The sequence below is a fragment of the Macrotis lagotis genome, chromosome 1 (genome assembly GCF_037893015.1).
Source record: "Macrotis lagotis isolate mMagLag1 chromosome 1, bilby.v1.9.chrom.fasta, whole genome shotgun sequence".
NCBI classification, from domain to species: Eukaryota; Metazoa; Chordata; class Mammalia; order Peramelemorphia; family Peramelidae; genus Macrotis; species Macrotis lagotis.
In genome coordinates this window covers 883,751,779-883,774,794 of record NC_133658.1, presented here as the reverse complement: position 1 = coordinate 883,774,794, position 23,016 = coordinate 883,751,779, and the positions used below count along the sequence as shown (strand labels likewise).

At 44.7% G+C, this 23,016-nt stretch overlaps 1 protein-coding gene across 1 annotated transcript in view; it reads right to left on the bottom strand.

Annotated features, from left to right (window-relative positions):
* Positions 1–23,016, bottom strand: part of CTNNBIP1 (catenin beta interacting protein 1) — a 57,019-nt gene that overhangs the window by 11,525 nt on the left and 22,478 nt on the right. The window contains exons 2-4 of the mRNA XM_074218503.1: positions 18,977–19,060; positions 8,601–8,722; positions 7,848–7,938 (exon numbers count right to left, since the gene is read on the bottom strand). Coding sequence (XP_074074604.1) covers positions 7,848–7,938; positions 8,601–8,696 — 187 coding nt within the window. The 5' untranslated portion in view covers positions 8,697–8,722; positions 18,977–19,060. The remainder of the gene's footprint in view (positions 1–7,847; positions 7,939–8,600; positions 8,723–18,976; positions 19,061–23,016) is intronic.

Genomic DNA, 23,016 nt, shown 5'->3' with positions numbered 1-23,016 from the left:
ATCTAACCATTGTCTAAACCCATATCCTCCTCTCTCATCCAGGTACATCTACCTGTGGGGTAACTTTGTTTCACCTCTCCCTCCTAACAACAACGACAACAACAGCAGCAACAACAAGCCTGAGCTCAGCACGTTCTGTTCTAAAGGACATGGCTCTTCATGGTTGGGGCAGTAGGTAGGATGCTGAATCTGGAGTCAGGAAGTCGTAAACTCAAATGTGACCCAGATGCTTACTAGCTGAGTGACAAGCCCTAAGTCACATCCCCTTTGCCTCAGTTTCTTCATCTGTAAAACTAGAAATGACAGTAGCACCTCCTTCTCAGGATGAAATCAGCATCTGTAAAGAGCTAAAGTAAACCTTAAAATGAGCATGGTAGAAATGTTATTATTGGTTTCCAGATGCTCTGCATCTTATCCCCTCAGTAATATATTCTAGAACTTTACCAGGAAAAGGTAAAGTGCCTTTGGACCAAATGCTATGACCAGATGAACTTCTATTTGATACCAAAGGTGACCTTTGTTGATCTGCCAACGGAGAAGCGGTAGAAAGACGAGGGCTCCCAAACTCATTGTTCCCTTGCATAGCCCCTCCCCCAAAAGCTATAAAGGTCTGTGATTCAAAACCACCAGGTGATTCAGAAAGTGAGCCCACCCCCAAGGAAAGCTGTTCCCAAATCTGCTGATCCAAACAGGCTGGTTCCCCTCACTGTCTGCTCTGGGGCTGAGTCATGCCTACAGCACCAGAAATGTATATGCTCTTAGAAGATAAAGAAGTAAAACTCCAACATTCTTTCTTTCTTTTCCGATTTCACACACTTCTTCAGCTCCCAAGAAATAATAGCAAATCATTTATAAATATCTCCTTTTTAACAACCCTAGGAGGTCAATGCTAGTATATTCCCATTTTACAGATGAGGAAACTGGGGCAGACAGAAGTAAAATGACTTGCCCAGGGTCATACAACATGAAGGTGTCTGAGGCTGAATTTGAACCCAGATGGGTCTTCCTGATTCCAGGCCCAGCCGTCTGTGCACTATGGCATCATCTAGAGACCTAGAAACAGGAGAACCTGAGGGATCCCAGAGGAAATAGAATTGTTCTGCCAATATTCTTTCTTCATGAACCAATAAAACTTGGGCCCTTTGGGGTTTTCTCTCTTAAGTCAACAGTTTCATGTAAAGCCCTTCATAGACTTCAAAACCTAAGAGTTATTTTTTCCAATTAACAAGTTAAAAAAAAAAAGCCTTTGCAAAGACAGAATCTTAGCACCAGGTTCAAGGGTCTCCCAAATTCCACAATCAGGAAGTAAAACTTATCTATTCTTCAGCTCACCAGAACCTAGAGGATTGATATCAACAAAGTCTAACAAAAAAAAAAAAACCTTTGGGGAAACTGGTCCTGCTGAATATCAGTTATATCTGTCCACCTAACACCCCCTGCATGCCTATCTCCCCAAAGTCTGTCAACAGCAACCAGTGCTGCCAGGCTACTGACAAAGTCACTAAGGAAATGAGCTTGGTGCCAGGTTTGCTAGAAAAGCCACAGGACACAAATACCATTCCAGAGGGCTGGAAGGACCAGGCTACCCAACCCCAAGCAATGGACCTAGGGATGGCCTTTCCCAATCCCAGCCCCCCTGCCTAAGCTGCAGGAGTTATCTCCTCACTGGGCTCTGCCATGCCTCTTGGTTGCTCTCCAGAGGCCTGGCGCTCTCCTGGAGACAGCACGACACTTCTGTTGCCATAGGAACACCAGCCACAGAGCCACCGAGGCCTCAGCAGCCAAGGGCAGGTACCAGGCTCTAAGGGGCCTGTCAACAACTCCCCACCAAGGACACTGAGGCTCCTGGAACACTTGGAGGAGAGTGATGGGATGGGGGAGCCATGGCAGCCAGCAGGCCCTGGGGAGCACTGCAGGGTGGCAGTCCTGGCCAGCTGGATCAGCTCCTGTCAGAGGCACTGTGGCTCTGGCACCTCTGGCACTGTCTTATCTGGAGGAAATGGATTCAGATTCCCAAGGCCAAAACACAAGCGGAAGTTGAAGCAGCCCCCAAGAGCCAAGCAGACCCCATGGAAAGGACAAAGTCTGGTCACAGAGAACAAGTTCTGAGCCCCACCCTGAAATTCCTGAGCTTTGTAACCTTCATGGACCCTGAGACTCCTCATATGCAAAATGGAAGAGTCAGGCCTACCTGGATCACAGGTTTAGAAGTAGAAGGGTCTTGTAGGTCATCTCATTCAACCCCCTCCTTTTAGAGATGAGGAAGTGACTTGTTCAATGACATGAGTTCAAATCTTGCCCTAAAACATTCCCTGGCAGTAGGACCTTGGGTAAGTCAACTTCTGCCTCAGTTTCCTCAAGTGTAAAATGGGAATAAAATGGTACTTACTTCCAGCATTGTTGTGAAATTCAGGGGAGATGTTCTCTGTAAAGTCCTTGGTACTTTGGGTACCCCTCACCCTTTGTTCAAGGTCACATAAGCAATAAAAAGCAGCCTGGGCCTCGCACCCAGACTTTGGGCTGAATCCAGTGCCCTCTCTCTACTCCACAAGGTTCATAAGAATGCAATGAAAACAACAGAGGGGAAACAGACAGGAAAGGCCTTCTAAGAGTGCAAGCCACTGGACACAGGTATCTAAAAGTGGAAGTCGCATCTGTCCATGAACAAATGCCAGTTAAAGGCCTCCCATGAGCAGAGTGGGCCAGCGAACCATTTTAAGAAGGCATTTGCACCCTGCTCTCTCTACTGTGACATCTTCCTCACCTGCCCCACAAGGGGTCAGCCTCCATGGTAGCTCTGCAATGACGATCCAGGGCAGGTGCCAGGGCCCACACCTCACCCCCTCTCTGGCCCCTCTGTGTGTGTCTCTATTGACCTCAGAGCAGAGTGGACTCTCTGTCCCACACGTGCAGGGAGGTGCCAAAGGTTTCTTTAGGTCAGAGTACGCACGGCCATCCTTCCCACCTCCGGCCAGAGGAAAGGTCCAAGGTGAGCCCTTGGATCCACCATTATTCACAGACCCTGCAGGAGGGGAGGCTGCTCCCCCTTCCTCACCACTTGGGAGATGGCTGTTATGAAGTCTATCTTTATCCCAAATCTAAATGTGGCTCTTGCTTCTTCCCCCCGGCTGCTCCTGGCTCTACCTTCAGCTGGAGGCCTTGGAGAGGACAACGGCACTTCCTCTAAGCCTGGGTTCTCGCCATTGAGTCTTTCCCTCCGTCACTGACCCCTCACTCTGTAAGGCCACTAAGCAGCCTTTTCTCTCTAACTGCCCCTGCAACGTAGAGCTTCAGTCCATGCTCCTGCTCTCAGCTGCTGTCTTCATCCTGCCATGAATGTCAGCTAATGTTTTGTTTCCCGTCACATGGATTGGGAATGGCATTCTCCCCAGTGGGTAACAAGAACAGCTCAATAGAAAGGGAGTTGGGAGGGCCTGGAATTCTGGCTCTGCCTTGCTAGTGGTGAAATTCCAAAGAAGCTGGGTGATGTCTTGGAGCCTTCAGTTTCTTCATCTGTAAAAGGAGCACACGACTATCTACCCTGCTGGCTTAGAGGGCTCTAGGAGGAAAGAGCTTGGGGAGTTGAAATGGGAGCCCTTATCTGGTGGGTGCCCCAATATCTTTCAGCTGCTGGTCCTCAGTCCTAGCTGGGAAACTACAGTACCCAAGCTAAGAAGGTCAAAGCAAGCCTCTTGGACATTCCCAGGAGGCTGGTCTTGGGACCAGAGTACTGATCTGGAACCACTGTGCTCTTGATTCAGCACATTCATTGCCCTTTTTTCAGATTGTTTTTCCCTTAAAACTCTGCTTGTGTGTGTCTTGTACCAAGCCCTCTTAGCTGATGGCATCAGTTGTGTGTGTGTGTGTGTGTGTGTGTGTGTGTGTGTGTGTGTGTGTGCGTGTGTGTAATGGATTGCATATTTTTATTATGAGGTTATAGGTAATTCTTGAGTAAGTGTTGATTAAAGTTAGAAAAGATTAATTTCCTTTCCCAGAGCCCCTACAATCCTCCCTGGGCCTGTCCTCACTGAATTATCCAGGCAGAAATTCAAGTCTGGGAGTTTTTTTCTTCCTTGGGAATTACCTTCCTGTTTATGAGAAGGGACCTGAACATCCTCTGCCAGCCCAGCCGTATGTAGAACAGAGAACAACAAGAAGCTCTGTAGGTTAAGAAAGCGCTCAGGTAAGCAGTCCTGGCCCCCAGGCTGCAGACCTTCTCCTGCCCTTCTTCCCCAATCCCCAGCCTGAGTGGCTACCTCAGCTCTCTATACAGCCCCAGGAAACCATTGGCAAGCAATACAACAAGCCCCTGGGCTTTAGAAATCTTCCCTGGAAACCCTCTCTGAAGGAACAAGATGGAGATCTGCGGGTTCTTATGCCAAAGAGAGGCCTTTTAGCTGAGGGGACCAGACAGTGGGGCCGTATCAGATGCATCCCAGGTGTTTTCTGTGATCACTAGGACCCTGTTAGTGGCTAGTGCCATGTCAGGTAAGGGTAAGACCTCATAGGGCATCCTGAGGTGTTGCCGGGAGGCCTAGAATTTACAGCTGTTGACTTCGATGAGTGACCTCAATTCTAAGTGCTGGAAGGAAACCAGAAGCGCACCCCCCCCCCAAGGAGCCTTTCAACTGTCAGGGAGTCTACAAGCATTTTGTAAGCCTTGATGATAGGCCCGCACCAGGCTGAGTGCTGGGGAGACAGAGAACAGTCAAAGGCAGGTCCTGTTCTCAAGGAGCCCCTAGTCTAATGGGAGGGACAACATGCAAACTCCATCTAATGAGTTGTAGCTATATAAACCAAGGCAGCTTTTATCATTGTAGATGAAACAATAGAAAGGCAAGACCAGAGAAGTTTTGCTCAGCCTGGGCTGCCTTTCCAGAGTAGGCCTGGCAACACAAAGGAGATCCGCCTGCTCCCCAGGGTGGCTTCTTAGTAGCCCTGCTCCAAAAGAAACAATCAGAGAGGCTTACTGGCCCTTGACTTGGAGGCTTTCTAGGAAGCAGCTCCCCAATCCCGGCCAAAGGCATCCTGGTCTCTGCTCAGCTCTCCTCCCTACAAGCCCAAGGGCATCCGGGCCCTGCGGAGGGTGGCAGCTGCCTCTGCCCGTGTCCCTGTCTCCCTCTCAGCTTCCTGCTCTCACCCTGGACTCACATAAGACAAATGTTCCTTGGCTGCCTCCCTACACTCCTCAACCCTGGGGCTGGGGGGTGGAAAGCAGAAGCCAGGTCTGCCCCCCCCACCCCAGCAAGGGATCAGGGACCCAGGATCCCCCCAAGAGGACCTGGGAGGAGGAGGAGGCTAAGAAGGCGCCTGCTCCGGCTGGTTCTCATCCCTTGGCCTAGGAAAGCAGCTCATCAGGAGGCAGATGGAGGAGACGCAGGGACGTGGCCGGCCCCATATGCTGAGGCCGCCCGCCACCTAGTGGACAGAAAGCTCCCATTCCAGGACACTCGAAGCTCCTGCCTCTGCTCCCACAAGCTCCAGTGGCCGTGACAAACAGGCAGGTACCACCATGTCTTTGACCTCCAAGGCCCCTTGCAAAAATACTTTGGGAAAAACCAAAAGTTCTTCAAAACTTTGACCTCAGGCAGGGGTGAAAAGGCCCCAAGGTGTGAGGCTGGAGACTGAGAGTGGACAGGCAGGGGGCGGGCAGAGAGATCAGCCCAGCCCTCGCCTCAGCTCTGCAGCCCCCAACTGTCCAGGAAGGGCCTGCCTCTTGTTTCTTTATCCAGAGGAGGGAAACAATGGGGTGCCTATGTGACTTTGAGATGGCTGGCGGGCTGGCGTGAGGGATCCTGTTCCTCCCAGCTCAGCTGCTTGGTGGGGCCCACCTCCTCTTCACCTCCTGCGCTTGAGCCCCCAGGTCCCTGGCTCGTCCCTCACTGCCCCACACTCCAATAGCCACCTGAACCGTGCCAGCTATGGGTGATGGCAGCTGAGGGGCTCTCAGCAGGCTACCCTCCTGAGGAGAAGCCGGTGAGGTTGACCACACAGCTGGCCCGCTGACCTGGCCTGTGGTCAGCCCCAGAGCACACATTCAGAAAGGCTACTCTAATTCATTCCCCCTGTTCTGGGAGAAAAAGCAGCAGCTGTTTCAGGGCACTGGAACCTCCTTTTCCCAGGTCAACAAAGCTGACTTTTGTCCCCAGCTGGGTGAGACAGAGCACTGGCCTTTCCCCAGCTCAAACACAAGCTCATTCAGAGCTCCTCACATATTGCACAGGGAAATGGATGGGCCGGGAGGGAAGGTGAGGCCCCAAGGAATTCCAGACTTGATGGTCGAAGGGAAGTGGGGTTCTGACTCAGGTCTGGCTGGTGGCACAGCTTGGCGAATCCAATGACTTTGTGTGATAGAGAATGAGGGCAAAGTGGACTGCAACAAAAATAACAACAGCCTAGGCATAACCCTGTTCTTTTTCCAGAAGGGTTTGTACCCTTGGAGAGTCTGCTGAGCCCCCTTCAGGCTGAAGCGCCTGCTAAGGCTAGGCTAGATCTAGGGGAACACATGGTAGGGGAGCCCTGGAGAGGATGGGAAAGAACTCTGAAGTATGAGTCCTTAGCTGTCCTCTCCCTGCCCAGCCAGGCTAGTTGGCATGTGTGTTGGGGTGGAGGTGACAGGCAGTTGCCTGGGCCAGTCCTACTGGGGAGGGGGAAGATTTCTGCTGAGTTGAACTACATAGATCCCGTCACACCCAGGCTTCAATATTTGTCATCCAGTCCCTAAAAAAGGCAAAGAGCCCCAAGCAGGAGATTACTACTTGGTTATGGATCTAGGTCAGTCCCTCTCACAAGCCCCTGGCATTTACCAGCCCTGCCCACCTCCAGCTCAGATGACACAGATAAGCAAAGGCAGGAATCAGCAGTTCTGGCTCAGGATCCCAAGAACCCAGGAGGCACCATAACCATCGTTACTTTAGCCAGAACAAGAGTCTGAAAATGTCACCCCAGTTTATTAATTCACTAAGCTCCCCTAAAAGAGGAGAGAACTGGAGGTCAGCCATATCAGAGGGAGGGAGCGAGAGAGGAGAGACTCAGACCCTGAGACAAGGAAGGCCCCTCAGCACTTAACTTGCTCACAAAGCTGAGCCCTTGCTCTGCCCAAACTACGGAGATGGGCAGGACACTTAGAGTGTCGGCAGGCCTGGGGTTCACAGAGGCCAGGCCATAAAAGCCAACTTAGCCCCAGCTTCCTAAGGTGTTTTGTTTGGCCAAGAGCCACATGTGAAGGCAGAGGCTGCAGAGATCAAACCTGAGCCTTTTCAGGAAACAGGCTGCTGCCCCGAGCTGGCCCTGGCATGATGACCGGTCAGCAGAGGGCTCAGAACAAAAGCTGATTCCCTGGGCTCCCACCTGGGCAGGAGAGGGGGCTTCTTTGGAACATACTTCAATGAGCACATCTCCCTCATTTACTAAGGGCTTAGGCTGGGCCCTCTGGATGCTGACAGTCTAGTGGAGGGGAGAGGGGAGCCAGGCACCACACAAGATGGAAGGCCCATAAGGGTAAGGATGGCTTGGCTTTGTGTCTTCCACTTCCCATCCCTAGACTGGGACTCAGGCATATTGGTGGAACCTGATAAATGTTTGTGGGTTGACTGTTTGAGCAGCAGAAGACTTATTGATGCTTGAAAACCAAACTAAACCAAATGCAACCAGCCCCCGTCAACACACACCTACATACACTGTAGGGGACGAGGCTGGACTCTACCCTCCTATCTTTAAGTCTTACTGACAGACCCTGGAGTCTCACAAAATGTGTCCCCCACCACTCCAAGTGGATGTCTGTCCTTTCCAAGGCCTCGTTTCATATGTCAGGATTTTAGAGGGGTCTGCCCTTTGCCCCCACTCACCCTGGTCGATGGAGTGTGATGGGAGCTGGCTCAGCTGGCTGCTCACCACCCCTGCATACGTCCGCAGGAATTCTTCCTCACTGGCCGTCAGCTGCAAGAGGGAGAGATGGACGCTGGGTGAAGGACAGACAGCCTTCCTGTCAGCAAAAGCGCAGGCTCTACTGGGCTCTGGTCACCCCCAAATACCTCCTCACCTCCCACCAACCACTGGCAGCGTTCTCTGCAAATATCCCTCTGTCTCGTCCCCTCTAAGCATCCGATCCCTGGGGATGGGGCATTTTGAGAAGAGTCACTGAAGGCTCAGGAAGAAATTCATGCTCAGGCCTTAGGAATTTTCAGTCCCAAAGCTGGCCTTGATCATGGGTCCTGGCTGGCACAGGATCCAAAAAAGCCTCCTGCTCTTAAATACCCCGCCCTTCTAGAACCCCGGGAGCCATCCACTCCAACCTCGCACCCCCAGGTCTGTGTCTTCTACTCCCCACCTAGAATGCCTCCTAACTGAAAAGCCCCAATCCCCTTCCCACCCACCCTCAGGAACTTTCCCAGATATTACTGTCCATGTCTGAGCTCTGCCAGGGGTCCGCTGGCTGCCTTCACTACAGGAGGACTTCTGTCCCTAAAAACTATCTCACACCTCATCCTGAATGGGGCTAGGATGACTTCCCCAGGAATGGAGCTTGGCTTACCCTCTGAGCACCCCCATCCCTAATCCAGGCTGACAGTGTTTCCTGCCCTAGTTCATGGCTCTCTTACATTTGATCCCATCTTCCTCAGCATGAGCAAGACCCGAACTTTCTGCTGAATGTACATCTCCTCCGGACTCTTCCCGGGAGCTCCCTCACGGTTCATTCCCCTCAGTCCAACTCCAGAGATTCCTGAGGATCAGGGACAAAGTCTGAGAGTGAAGCGGAAAGACACACCTAGAGGCAGAGAGTTATGAAGCTGGCCCTGCTGGGGAACTCACTACTTTCCTTCCTCCCCAAACCACCTTTTTTTTTTTTTTTTTTTTTACCCCAGAGACCAGGCTTTGTTAGTAGCTTGACAGCTGGCTTGGGATGCTTAGGAATCTCATTACTGACAGCTTGGAGACAGCAGCCAGTCCTATCTTCCTCCCCACTGCCAGCCTTGGCCAACTGGATCAAGCAGCTACGGCCAGCAACAAAAGCAGCCAGGGACTGGGAAGGGATTTGGAAGAGAGTGCCAAACTCATGCCCGCTGCTCTTCCCAGCAGTGCCAGGGTTGCCTCCCTGGGAACCCGCCCTGAGCCACAGCCCTTCTTGGCCCCTTCTCCCCCACCCTCACCCAATCAGGCAGTTGGGGTCAGGGGCTGGGCATGCCCTCTCTTATCTCTCCTAATTAGGATGCTGACTCCTCCCTCCGAAGGGGCAGAGGGGGAAGAAGATACTAAGGACCCTAGGTTTCCAAAACAAAGTCAGAGAAAGGCAATTAGTCTGAGCTTTGGGCTCCAGGAGTCAGAGGGTTATCATTGTGGAGAGAGGAAATCCATAAATTCATTAAACTAACACACACACACACACACACACCATACACTGAGCCACAATCCTATCCTAAACTCAGTCTTGCTTATTGTTCTTTGTTATAGAGAAGCTGAGCTGGGGGAGAGGTAGATCAGGATAGGACTGAGGAATGAAAGACAACAAGTGAAATCCTTAAAAAAAAAATTAACCCAAATGATGATCAGCTCTAAAAATTGAGACCTATTCCCAAGGCCCAACCAAAATAGACTAACAAGTGGCCCAATTGTTTTTCACAATCCCCAGGCTAGAACAAACAGAGAAAACAGTCTCCAGAGAGTTCTGAACAGATGACATGAGGGTCAAGCAGCAGGAAGTCCTGTCCTCATTAGAAAAATGATTTGAGAAATAGAATCAAGACTTTGGGGGTCTGGCTGTCTTTATATTTGATGCCAGCAGCTAATTTGTCTATGGCAAGTAATTGGGGAGGAACTGGTCTCCCTCTCAATTTCAGGGCCTGGGTTCAGAGGATCAAAGATTCATAATGGGAAGGAGTCTCATTCTTTTACACCAAAGATTGTCTCCAAAATGGATGTCAGGGATCTTTGAGAGAATACTATTTAAAGGAGAGATCACTTTAGACTGAAAGGCAAATTTTATCCTAATTTCCAAAAGCAGGAAGAGAATAAATATAGCATTAGCAACCTCTAGATCTGTGGACTTGATTTCAGTCCTAAAGGAACTCATATCATAAAAGGGATGGTTGGTAAACATTTAGAAAAGGAAGCACTGATCTCAAAGAGCAGTGGGCATGGCTCCAAAACAGGTCATGTCAAACTGATATCATTTCCTATCCTACTATCCTAGGAGAGAGGGGGGAAATATTGCAGATACAATCTATATTTTAGTAAAGCATTTGATAAATCTTATTCTTGTTGGCAAAATGGTCAGATATGGAGCTAGAGGATTTTACAATTTATTGAATTCAGATATAGTCAAGTGGCCAAGCCCAAAGAGATAATCATCAATCATCGCTGGGCTGATGATCCTCAAATCTACCTATTCTGCCCCAAATTCTCTGCTGACTCCAATCTGGCATCTCCAAATGTGTTTCAGGTGCCCCAAACTGGTTGTCTTGTAGTCATCTTAAAGTCAATATATCTAAAACCAAACTCATTTTCTTTACCCTAAACCCTCCACCCCTTCTATCTTCTCTATTACTTTAGAGGACAACCCTACTGCCCAGTCCCTAAGACTCACAACTTAGGGGTCTGGATGACCAGATTCATATCTGGCCACTGGACCCAGAAATTCTGGAGGAGAAAGTAAGGTTGGTGACTTTGCATAGAGCCCCCCCCCAATTCAAATCTAATTCATGTGCTTGTCATGGCATCACCTCCCTGATGTTGTCTTCTTTGAGAATGAAGGACAACATCATCATCTCTGGAATATGTTGTCTTCTCTCTTCTGACACTCATCTCTCTGGTGTGTCTAGACCCTCATCACTACATACATGGATTACTGCAATCACTTGCTGGTGGGTCTACCTGCCTCAAGTCTCTTCCCACTCCAATCCCTCTTACATTCAATCACTAATACATAAGTTCAACTATGTCACCTCTATATTAAAAAAAAAAATCTCTAGTGGTCTCCTATCTCCTTCAATATCAAATACAAAACCTCTGCTTGGTATTCAAAGCCCTTCAGAACCTATCTTTCCAGTCTTCTTATACCTACTCCCCAACCTATATCTTTTGATCCAGTGACCTTCTAGCGATTCCACAAACAAGACTCTCCTCACAGCTCCAGGCATTTTCTCTGGCTGTATCTCAAATCTGGAATGCTTTCTCTTCTCCATTCTGCCTACTGACCTCTCTAGCTTTTGGTTCCAACTCAAACTCCATTTTCTGCAGGAAGCCTTTCCCAACCCCTGTTAATTCCATTGCCTTTCTGGATATGGTTTGTTTTGTCTGTGTCTGTCTATACTATAAGATCATATGCTCTTTGAGGGTAGGGCTGTCTTTGACTCTTTGTATGCCCTGCTACTGCCATACAGTAGGTACTTCATGTTTATTGATTGACCTGATGTCAGCTTGCACAGAGAAGATCTCCAAGGCAGGGTCTCAGGAGTCAGTTGTAGACCATTTTAAGCAATGCCTTGGATGATGGCCCAGAAGCCCATTTATAAAATTTGCTGATGGTACAAAATTTGGAGGGATGGCTGCTAACACCTCAGCAAGATCTGAACATACCAGATCACTGAGCTGAATCTAGTAAACTGACATTTAATGGGTATAAAAGGGTAGTCTTATGCCTGGGTTCCAAATACCAAACTCATCATTTCAAGAAAGGAAAGCCTGTGGCCTGTCTAAAAGAGTTCTGGCTCCATGTGAGTCAGTGGTGTGAAAAAGCCCTCCTGATTCTCATGCTGTCACAAACAGAATATCTGGGGCTAGAGAAAAGATGGCTCATCTGTATTCTGTCTAAGCCAGACCTAGCCAGTTAGACTAGCTGTTTTCAGTTCAATTAGGCTGAATTCTTGGAGCCATATTTTAGGGACGGCAATGATAACCTGGTGTGTCCAGGAGGAGAGTGAGGAATCTGGGACCAATCCTAGTGCATGGATCAAAGGGAGAACTGAGCATGTTTAACCTGGAAAAGAAGACTCCAGGACAACCAGAGAGCCTCAAGTGTGTGAAGGATTGTCATGTGGGATGTCTGCTCAGTCTCAGAGACAGGACCAAGAGAAGTTGCTAAGAGGCACCCAATCACTGAAGCTGTCCCTGGAAAGGCTGGGTCTGGTATTCCTTCCCCTCAAGGTCTTTAAGTGAGAGCCAGCTCACCGTGCAGCAAGGATTCTTTTTCAGGCACAGCCTGAACTCATTGGCCTTTGAGGTCCCTTCTGAGGCTGTGATCATATCAAGGGGTCAAGAACTACCCTGGGGAAGCCTTCTTGAGAAAAGTGAGGCCTGTGCTCACTTGGGTATGGATCTCCTTGCAGCTTCTTGCCTATTCAACCCTGAGGCTCTTAGTTCCTCACTTTTAAAGCCTTCCCTTCTGTGCAACCTCCTGAAGTCTTCCTATGGGAGGAGACTACAAGTACCATGTAAGTTTGGAGAAAGTCCACCATGACAAGAAAGCTGGAGGGAGCTTTCTCACACAGCTCCAGATACTTTCCAGATACCTGACACTTTCATGCTTTATTTCCTGATCTAGGCCTCCTATTAAAATTAAAACCTATACTTTAAAGCGATGAGCCACACTGGGTTCTTTCATGTGAAACTGCAACTCCTCAGCTCTGTATTAAAACTTTAAGTTGAACCAGGCTTAAAATAGTCCTGGGTGGCTTCTTTGTTTACCAGGGACTGCAAAGTTGGCTCCAGGCCCCTGAAGCTTAAAGATCAGTGCTTCATGGCCCCCACAGGGTCAGCATGGCGATAATAAATAGCCAGGGCATTTACTAAGCTCATATTCTCTCCTAGAACACTGTGCTAAGAGTTGGGAATACAAATAGAAGCAGAGAGCTGGGAGAGAAGGGGGTTTGGGACTGTTGCTGCCTCCTTCCAATTCTTCTACATGGCAACAGGATCCCAGTTTAAGAAGGGGACTGAAAAGTTGAGGAAGGGCTAGAAGAAGGCAGTAACCAGGATTAGGGAAGGCCTCTAGATCATGGCACAGAAGGATAAGTTAAAAAACCTGGAGAAGAGATAACTTATGAACCACACAAGAACTGTCTCCAAGTATCTGAAGGGCTACCATGTGGAAGAATGGACTGGTTCTGCTTAGCTTCAGGAGAACCCAGGAACAAAGAAAGGAAGTTTCAAAGGAGCAAATTTAAGGTTGGGGTCAGGGAAAACTTCCTAATTCTTAAAGCTATCCCCAAATGAGAGAGGCTGTCTTGGGAGACTCCTGGAAGAGCACTTGAGGGGTAACTGCAAAGAGACAATACAATTTCCATTATCCCTGGAAGGGCCCTTCCAACCCCACCTCCTTCAAATCTCCATTCTGCAGGTGCTAATGGGATCACAGAAATGCTCAGAAATAGCTGACCCCTGAGAGTAGACAGGATTTTAGGTACTCACAATGTCATTTCCCCCCTTTTTTTCCCTACAATTTATTCTTTTTGTTACATTTTAAGTTCCAAACTATCTCCTTTCCTCCCCCTCCCACACTAGAAAAGACCACATCTCTCTCTCTCTCTCTCTCTCTCTCTCTCTCTCTCTCTCTCTCTCTCTCTCTCTCTCTCTCCCCATTCCTCCTTCCCTCCCTCCCCTATCCTCCTATCCTTATCTTATTTCTACATATATAAACATACAAACACACACATATATGTGTGTATGAGCATATATATGTATGTAAAAGTATACTCTATCAGATCTTTCTCTGGAAGTAGAGTGCATCTTCCTTCATAGGTTCATTGCAACTGATTTGAATATGTATAATTCCCAGAATAACTTCAGTTGTTCATATTTATCCTTCAAACAATATTGTGTTACTGTATAACAATGTTCTCTTTGTTCTGTTCATTTTCACTCGTTCATTTTTTCATGAATATCTGTGTAAAATTAACCTTACAGCTCAGTAGTATTCCATTATATTTAGCATTGCTGTATCAAAGAATATACATAGTTTTATAACTTTGGGGGCATAATTCCAGATTGCTCTCCAGAACAGCTGGATCAGTTTACAGCTCTACCAACAATGAATTGGTGTCCCAGTTTTTCCATATCCCTTCCAATATTTGTCAGTTTCCCTCTCTATCACTTTAACCAATTTGATAGGCATGAGGTGATATTTAAAAGATGTTTTACTCTGCATATCTCTGATCAAAAAATGACTTAAACCATTTTCTCACATATATGGCTTTGATTTCTTCACTGAAAAACAACCTGTTCATATCTTTTGACCATTTTCAACTAGCAAATGACTCCTATTCTTAGAAATTTGACAAAGTTCTTCATGTATTTGAGATATAAAATCTTTATCTGAGATACCATCTATCAAATTCTGCCCTCCCTCCAATTTTCTGCTTTCCTTCTAATCTTGGCTCCATTGATTTTATTTGTGCCACCCTTTTTAATTAAATGGAGCCAATATTATCCATTTTCCCTCACAGTGCTCTCTGTCTCTTGTTTACTCCTCAGTTCCTCTTCTATCCATAAGTCTGATGGACAATAGGTTTCCATTAGAACACAATTTCCAATCAATCCAAAAGCAAGTTTTGATGTTGGTTCCTTCAAGTACAGAATAGTGTATGAGCTCTGGCCACTAGGTGTCACCCCTGCCCAGAGCACCACAGGCCCTGTGCCCAGGTTTTGCTAGGATAGTGCCATAGGGAGGGCTGCATGGATTTCAGGTTCATAGAAGGGCCCACTTTTGACCCAAAATGAGTCATTCTTTTTCCCCAAATATAAACCCCATCTTTTCTTTTATGCCATTTCAACTACTTCCTTCATGGGACTCAAAGTGAAAAGTAACTTCTGTAGAGGGCACTAAAAGACAATATTAAGTGGGATCTACTGGATATAAGCAATGATGTCACTCAAGGGACAACAGTCTGATTGAAGCACAACGTCTCTATGGACTTGGAGTCAGGAAATTTTTCAGATGTATCTGACTCTTCATGACCCCATGGATGACTGAGAATGCAGATATTGTCCCTGGGGTTTTCTTGGCAAAGACAATTGGAGGTGTTTGTCATTTTCTTCTCTAGTGAATTAAGGCAACAGAGATTAAGTGACTTGCCCAAGGTCACACAATTAGTGTCTGAGACTGTATTTGAACTCAGGTCTTCTTGACTCCAAGCCCAGTGCTCTATTCACTGAGCCACCTTATTGCCTCTAGGCAGGAAGTCCTGAATTCAAATCCTGTCCCAGATACTTACTGGATGATGATACTAGATAAGTCATTTAGTTCACTTAGTCTTTTTGGTTCCTCAGTTTCTTCATCTGTAAAATGAGGAGGGCTGGACTCAATTATTTCTAAGACCTCTTCTAGCTCTACATCTGTGTTGTAATGATCTTAAAGCCCAATGTTAGTTGCCTTTTCTTCCTCTTTCTTCATCACTTTCACAATGATCTTCAATTATACATGCTGTAATTACAGAAATAATTATAGTTCCAGGCCTAACAAAAAACTTCAGGGACTGCTCTTTCCCAGCCTCACTTATTCCTATCAATAATATCAGCCTGTGAGGTTTAGCTTTAGCTAGCATTTATAAAACTCTTTTCATATATTATCTGACTTGATCCTCACATTGGAGGTGTTACTATTAACCTTATTTTATACATAAGGAAATTGAGATAGAAAAAGATGCAGTAACTTGCCCAGGGTCACACAGTTGGAGCCTGAGGCAACATTGGAATTCAGATCTACCTGTCTCTAACCATGGTGCTATCTAGCTACAGCCGAAGTCATGCTATCAGATAGTTAAGTTTCCTTTGGAGAAATTATTTAATTTAATTTAATTATTTAATAATTTGCTTCCTTTAAGCAAAAAAACTTCATTCCCCTCAATATTTGGCTTCTTGTTTTAGCTTTCCTAAACTTTATTCTGCATTTCTAGTTTCTTCCCATCCTTTACTCCAAAAAGAAGCTCATCACTCACATGGTAAAAAGACTCCAACTGAAAGATGATAGAAAGGCCTGGTGGTAGAGTCCTGGACTGGGGGGAAGAAGACCTGGGTTCTTCCTGGGTGATAATCTGCTTATTCCCTGGGTGACTGTGGGAATTTAATTTTTCTAAGTCTCAGTTTCCCCTGTAAAATGGGGCAAATATATAATAATAATGCAATAATAATAATAATGATGATGATGACTGTTTATATAGCCCTTTGCAAATTACTTTACAAATATTACCACACAGGTTGTTTTGAGGTTCATGTAATGTCTGTTAAACTCTTTGCAAATTCATTATTAAATGGATGGGGATCTGTTCTAAAGGCACTGCTTCTTTTGTCTCTTTCATTCCAATCCAAATGACCTTAATAAAATGATGTTTTAGCTACCTAGTCAGAAGAGTGAACAAAGCCATGAGTGCAAAAGCAAGTGAACAAGTCAAAAAAGAACAATGAGTCTGTACAAAGGACACCCTCACACCAGTGTCTTTCAGGGTCACTGGCTATTTGTCAAATAGCTCATAGAATTTTAGCCACCATTTGGACCAGGGCCATTTTAGCAGCCTTTACTTTTGCCCACCAAAAGGGGCCAAAAGTTAGTAATTCTTTTTCATGAGGTTAAAGTTCTGTGACTGTAGTTCACTTACTTGTACCTTATTTAGTCTTTTGCTTTACATTGGGGGGAGATGAAGAGAGGTTTCATCAGAAGGTAGCACTGGAGCTGAATTTTGAAGGAGACAAAGAATTAATTCTAATAAACAGAAGAGAATCAATGCAAAGGTATGGAGATGGGAAAGGAAGGGAGCAACACGTCTGAGGAACAGCCAGGCCAGTGTGGCTAGATTTCAGAACAGAAAAGAATATGATGTGGGACGAGGCTGGAAAGCAAGACTATGTCCTAGGGATTGTAAAACAACACTTCTAAAGTCAAACAGAGCTTATATTTGATCCTAAGAGCAATAGAAGCCATTGAGTTGATTGAGTAGGGGAGGGAGTGACAGAGGTAGATCTGCAGTTTGCTACAGTTTAGGAATACTATTTTAGCAAGCCTATAGAGAATGGATTGGGGTGAAAGACACTTTAAATGTGGATACCATACAGAAGGCTACTGTAACAGACCAGTCAAGAGAAGGTACAGGACTGAACTAGCATGAGGGTTTTTGAGAGTAGGGACATGGAGAGGAAGATGGAAAACAAGGCAGAGAGAAACATTAAGATTTGGATAAATTGTTTGAAAAAGTTGAGGCAGGAGGGGAAAAAAAGAAACAAGCTTTCATTAAATACCTACTATGTACAAGAATTAGGCTCAGGGCTTTATAGAAATTTTCATGTTTGATCTTCCCAACAACTCTAGAAGGAAAGTTGTTATCACCCTCATTTTACATATAACCAACTGAGGCACTGAAACTGAGATGTGTCCAGTGAGCTCAGGCCCAGCTCTCTCTCTCCTGTGCCCACTAGCTGTCTATCTACCTATGAGCATATCCCTCCTTTTGAACTTCATTTTGACTGGCAGGATGGTGGTGCCCTTGGTACGGATCCTTCTACTCTACCACACCCAAGCTGTAGTGAGATTAATCTCAGAGGCTTCCCACTAAGAGTTCTCTGTATTCATCAAAGACTAGCTGGCTAGTTTCCCTTTGGATCTCTACCCCAGAAATGTCACCCATTCGGAAGGAAAAAAAAACCTACAAAGCTGACATTTCTTCTGTAGTCACAACTAACTATGAATATAAAATGTGCCATTTTAACTAGTTTATCTTAACTTACCTGCTGGAAGTTAATTCTTTTTTTAATTTGTTTTAAATCATAACAGGCACACTGATAAATACAACAATGATATAGAATTCATTCTTGGGTTTGCTGGGAAACTATATCAGGCAAAGTTCAACAACAAATGATCTCCTCAGGAAAAAAATATAGATACCACCATAGTCTAAGAAATCTTAGCAGCTAATACCACTACTACTACTACTACTACTACTACTACTACTACTACTACTACTACTACTACTACTACTATGTCTACACCCCAAAGTATCACAAAAATAGGGGGAAAGATTCACATAGACAAAAATATTCACATAAGCTCTTTTTGTGGTGACAAAAAATTCAAAATTGAGGGGATATTCATCAGTTTTATATGAATATAATGGAATATTATTGCTCTATAAAAATGATGAGCAAGCAGATTTCAGAAAAAACTTGAAAAGACTAACATGAACTAACTGATGCTGAATGAAATGAACAGAACCAGAACATTGTACACCTTAACAGCAACATTGTGCAGTGATCAACTATGATAAGACTCAGCTCTTCTAAGAAATACAGCAAAGACAATTCTAAAAGACCTGTGAAAGCAAATGCTATCCACATCCCAAGAAAGAACTATGGGGGCAGCTAGGTGGCGCAGTGGACAGAGGACTAGCCCTGGAGTCAGGAGTACCTGAGCTCAAATCCAGTCTCAGACACTTAATAACTACCTAGCTGTGTGATCTTGGGCAAGTAACTTAACCCCACTGCGTTGTAAAAAACTAAAAACAAAAAAAACCTATGGAATCTGAAAGCAGATCAAAGCATACTATTTTTACCTTTTCAAATTTGTTTTTAGCTTTATCCTTCTCATACTTTCCTCCCTTTATTCTAATTCTTCTTTCACAGCATGATTAACATAGAAATATGTATAACATGATCATACATGTATAACCCATATCAGATTACTTGCTATCTTGGGGGGCGGGGGGGGGAGAGAAGAATGGAATGGAGAAAACTTTACAAAAACTTTACAAAAATGAATGTTGAAAATATTTTTAAATATAATTGAAAAAGGAAATTTAAAATAATTCTGCATTTATCACAACACATTATAGCTTTCACCTTAAAACCCTAACAGAATTGAGATCTCTTTAGAAAAAACCGTACATTGAGGTGAGAAACAAAAATGCAGTCACTCAACCTTGTTTGAGTGGAGAAGCAATAGCTTTGACATACCCACCCTCCAGGGCTCATCCCTATCACAACTCAGAAGCCCTCTTACCTGCTTTTGGAAATCAACTTCAGTCAAATGGACACTTAGTTGTGATCAGGAGAACCACAGGCTGGAAGAAAAAGAGGCTCTGCCCTGTGGAAAAAATATAACACAGTCACACACAGGAGAAGAAGGGTGGGAAAAGAGGGTGGTACCCTCTGCCAGTTTCAAATCCTGAGAAAACTGTCTCCTCATCCCTCAGCATACGTTCACAGAGCCAAGAACACCTCGTTCCCCCACAGGTCCAGAAATACCTGAGTTTCTGGAAAGCCCAAAGGAACCAGCACCTGAGGGGAAGAGGACCGTCAAGGCAGTAATGCTTACTTGGCATTTCCGGCTGAATCAGGTCAGCCAGTCTGATAGCACACCCAGCCCGGCGGAGGCCCAGGCCTGGAGTGAATCACTCTGGGCCAGCTGACTGATGAGACTCCCAGGTGAAAGAAGACTCAGAGGGGCAGTTAGGTGGCACAGTGAACAGAGCACTGGCCTTGGAGTCAGGAGTACCTGGGTTCAAATCCAACCTCAGACACTTAATAATCACCTAGCCGTGTATCCTTGGGCAAGCCACTTAACCCCATTGCCTTGAAAAATCTTAAAAAAAAAAAAAAAAGAAGAAGACTCAGGTCCACCCCATATACAAGCTGAGAATCGGAACTTAATCTCTCTACTTAACTATTGGATCTAAGTAATTTTATTTCTACATGTATCACACGGTTTACATATAAAACAGCCTTGCTACAAGATTTGCAAAACCTCCCAGCCAGGCCAAATTTCTACTAGCCCATCAAAATTTCTACTTGCTCATAAAACCACCCAAGCCTAATCATGATAAAGAAAGTTTCCTAAATGTACCTCCCTTTCCCTTTTTTGTCCATGTAGGGGATTATGGTGTGAAACACTGCATACACTTTTCATACATACTTTTCAACTTTCCATTTTGAGGCTTAGGTTGTTTTTATTGAACTTCTTTTCTTTTTTAATGTTTTGTTACAAAAGCACTTTGGGTTTGGGAGGGAAGAAGGACAAGATCAGAAATTAAAGTGACACAAAGACCGAAGACAATAATAAGGTTTAAAAACATAACTTTTCCTATTAAAAACACTAGCGAGTGTAGGAATAAATGGACTGTTCCTTAAAATAATTAGCAGTATCGATCTGAAACCATCAACAAGCATTATATTCAATGGGGAGAGGCTAGAGGCATTCCCAATAAGATCAGGGGCGAAACAAGAGTGCCCATTATCACCACTACTATTCAATATTGTATTAGAAATGATAGCATCAGCAATTAGAGAAGAAAAAGAAATTGAAGGAATTAGAATTGGGAAGGAAGAGACAAAACTCTCACTCTTTGTAGATGACATGGTGATCTACCTAGAGAATCCCAAGAAATCATCTAAAAAACTACTGGAAACAATTAGCAATTTTAGCAAAGTTGCAGGTTATAAAATAAACCCTCATAAATCGTCAACTGTTCTATATATGTCTAGCAAGAAACAGCAGGAAGAGCTAGAAAGAGAAATCCCATTCAAAGTAACCTCAGACAATATAAAATATTTGGGAGTCTATTTGCCAAGACAGACTCAGAAACTTTTTGAAAACAATTATAAAACACTTCTCACACAAATTAAATCAGATTTAAATAACTGGGCAAATATCAACTGCTCATGGATAGGTAGAGCTAATATAATAAAAATGACAATTCTACCAAAACTAAACTATCTGTTTAGTGCCCTACCAATCAAAATTCCAAAAAATTACTTTAACGAGTTAGAAAAAATTGTAAGTAAATTCATATGGAGAAATAAAGTCAAGAATTGCTAGGAGCTTAATGAAAAAAAAGTGCAAAAGAAGGTGGCTTAGCCCTACCTGATCTAAAATTATATTATAAAGCATCAGTCATCAAAACTGTTTGGTATTGGCTAAGAAATAGAGTGGTGGACCAGTGGAATAGACTAGGTGTAAAAGCAGGAGATGATTATAGTAATCTGCTGTTTGATAAACCCAAAGAGTCCGGCCATTGGGATAAAAACTCCCTCTTTGATAAAAAACTGCTGGGATAATTGGAAGTTAGTATGGAAGAAACTTAGATTAGACCAACACCTCACACCCTTTACCAAGATAAGATCCAAATGGTTACAGGACATAGACATAAAAAAACAATACTATAAGCAAATTAGAAGATCAAGGACTAGTCTACCTGTCAGATCTATGGAAAGGGGAACAATTTATGACTAAGGAAGAGTTGGAGAACATCACCAAAAACCAATTAGATGATTTCAATTACATTAAATTAAAAAGCTTTTGCACAGATAAAACCAATGTAACCAAGATCAAAAGAAATGTAGTAAATTGGAAAACAATCTTTACAACTAATGATTCTGACAAAGGACTCATTTCTAAAATATACAGAGAACTGAGTCATATTTTTAAAACAAAAAAGCCATTCCCCAATTGACAAATGGTCAAAGGATATGCAAAGGCAATTTACAGATGAGGAGATTAAAGTAATCCATAGCCATATGAAAAAATGCTCTAAATCATTAATTATTAGAGAAATGCAAATTAAAGCTTCTCTGAGGTACCATCTCACACCTCTCAGATTGGCCAGTATGACCAGGAAGGATAATGATCATTGTTGGAAGGGATGTGGGAAATCTGGGACACTATTACACTGTTGGTGGAGCTGTGAACTCATCCAACCTTTCTGGAGAGCTATTTGGAACTATGCCCAAAGGGCAACAAAAATGTGCATACCCTTTGACCCAGCAATACCACTACTGGGTCTATACCCTGAAGAGATGAGAGAAAAAGGGTAAAAACATTACTTGTACAAAAATGTTTATAGCAGCCCTGTTTGTGGTGGCAAAGAATTGGAAATCAAGTAAATATCCTTCAATTGGGGAATGGCTTAGCAAACTGTGGTATATGTATGTCATGGAACACTATCGTTCTATTAGAAACCAGGAGGGACGGGATTTCAGGGAAACCTGGAGGGATTTGCATAAACTGATGCTAAGTGAGATGGGCAGAACCAGAAAAACACTGTACACCCTAACAGCAACATGGGAGTGATGTTCAACCTTGAAGGACTCGCTCATTCCATCAGTGCAACAATCGGGAACAATTTTGGGCTGTCTGCAAAGGAGAGCACCATCTGTATCCAGATAAGGAGCTGTGGAGTTTGAACAAAGTTCAAGGACTATTCCCTTTAATTTAGAAAAAAAAAACCAGATATCTTATTGTCTGTTACCTCTTAGACTTCTCTTCTCTTTAAGGATATGATTTCTCTCTCATCACACCCAATTTGGATCAAGGTACAACATGGAAACAAAGTAAAGACTGAGAGAGTGCTTTCTGTGGGGGGGTGGGGGGAGGGAAGCCAGATTGGGGGAAAATTGTAAAACTCAAATAATATCTTTAATAAAAATAAATTAAAAAAAAAAAGACAAAAAAAACCCATAACTTTTTCTGCCTGTCATGTATATTCTGCCTTCTCTTACCTTTCTAAAGTAAGCTAAAATCATCACAGCATCCCAGAATCATAGATCTGGAGATGGTGGGAACCTAAGAAGTCATCTAATCCAACCCCTCCTTGTACAGATGAGGAAACTGAGGCCCAAGGCAGTGAAGTGACTTGGTTATGGTTACACAACTAGTAAAAGCTGGTCAAGATAAGAACCTAGGTCTTCCTGATTCCCAGGCCAGCATCCTCTCCATTGTGCAGTCCCCCATATACTGCCAACAAGTACTGATTAAAAAAACAAACAAAAAAATCAACCTTATACGCCAGGAAATGTCCAGAGCACTAGCCAACCATGTCTATTTCTTTCCTGGGTGATTTGGGAAAGGGCAGACCACTAAACTATATGTAGAGGGGGAACAAGATTAGGATTCCTCCTGGCTCCTCCACTATTCTTTCTTTTGTTCTACTGAGATAGGAAAGACAGAGAGGAAGCAAGGGATTTAGAGTCAGCCTTCTCTGTCACTGGACTAAGAACAGATGTTCAATTTTCCCTTCACACCTGGCTACTCTGGACAAGGCAGCA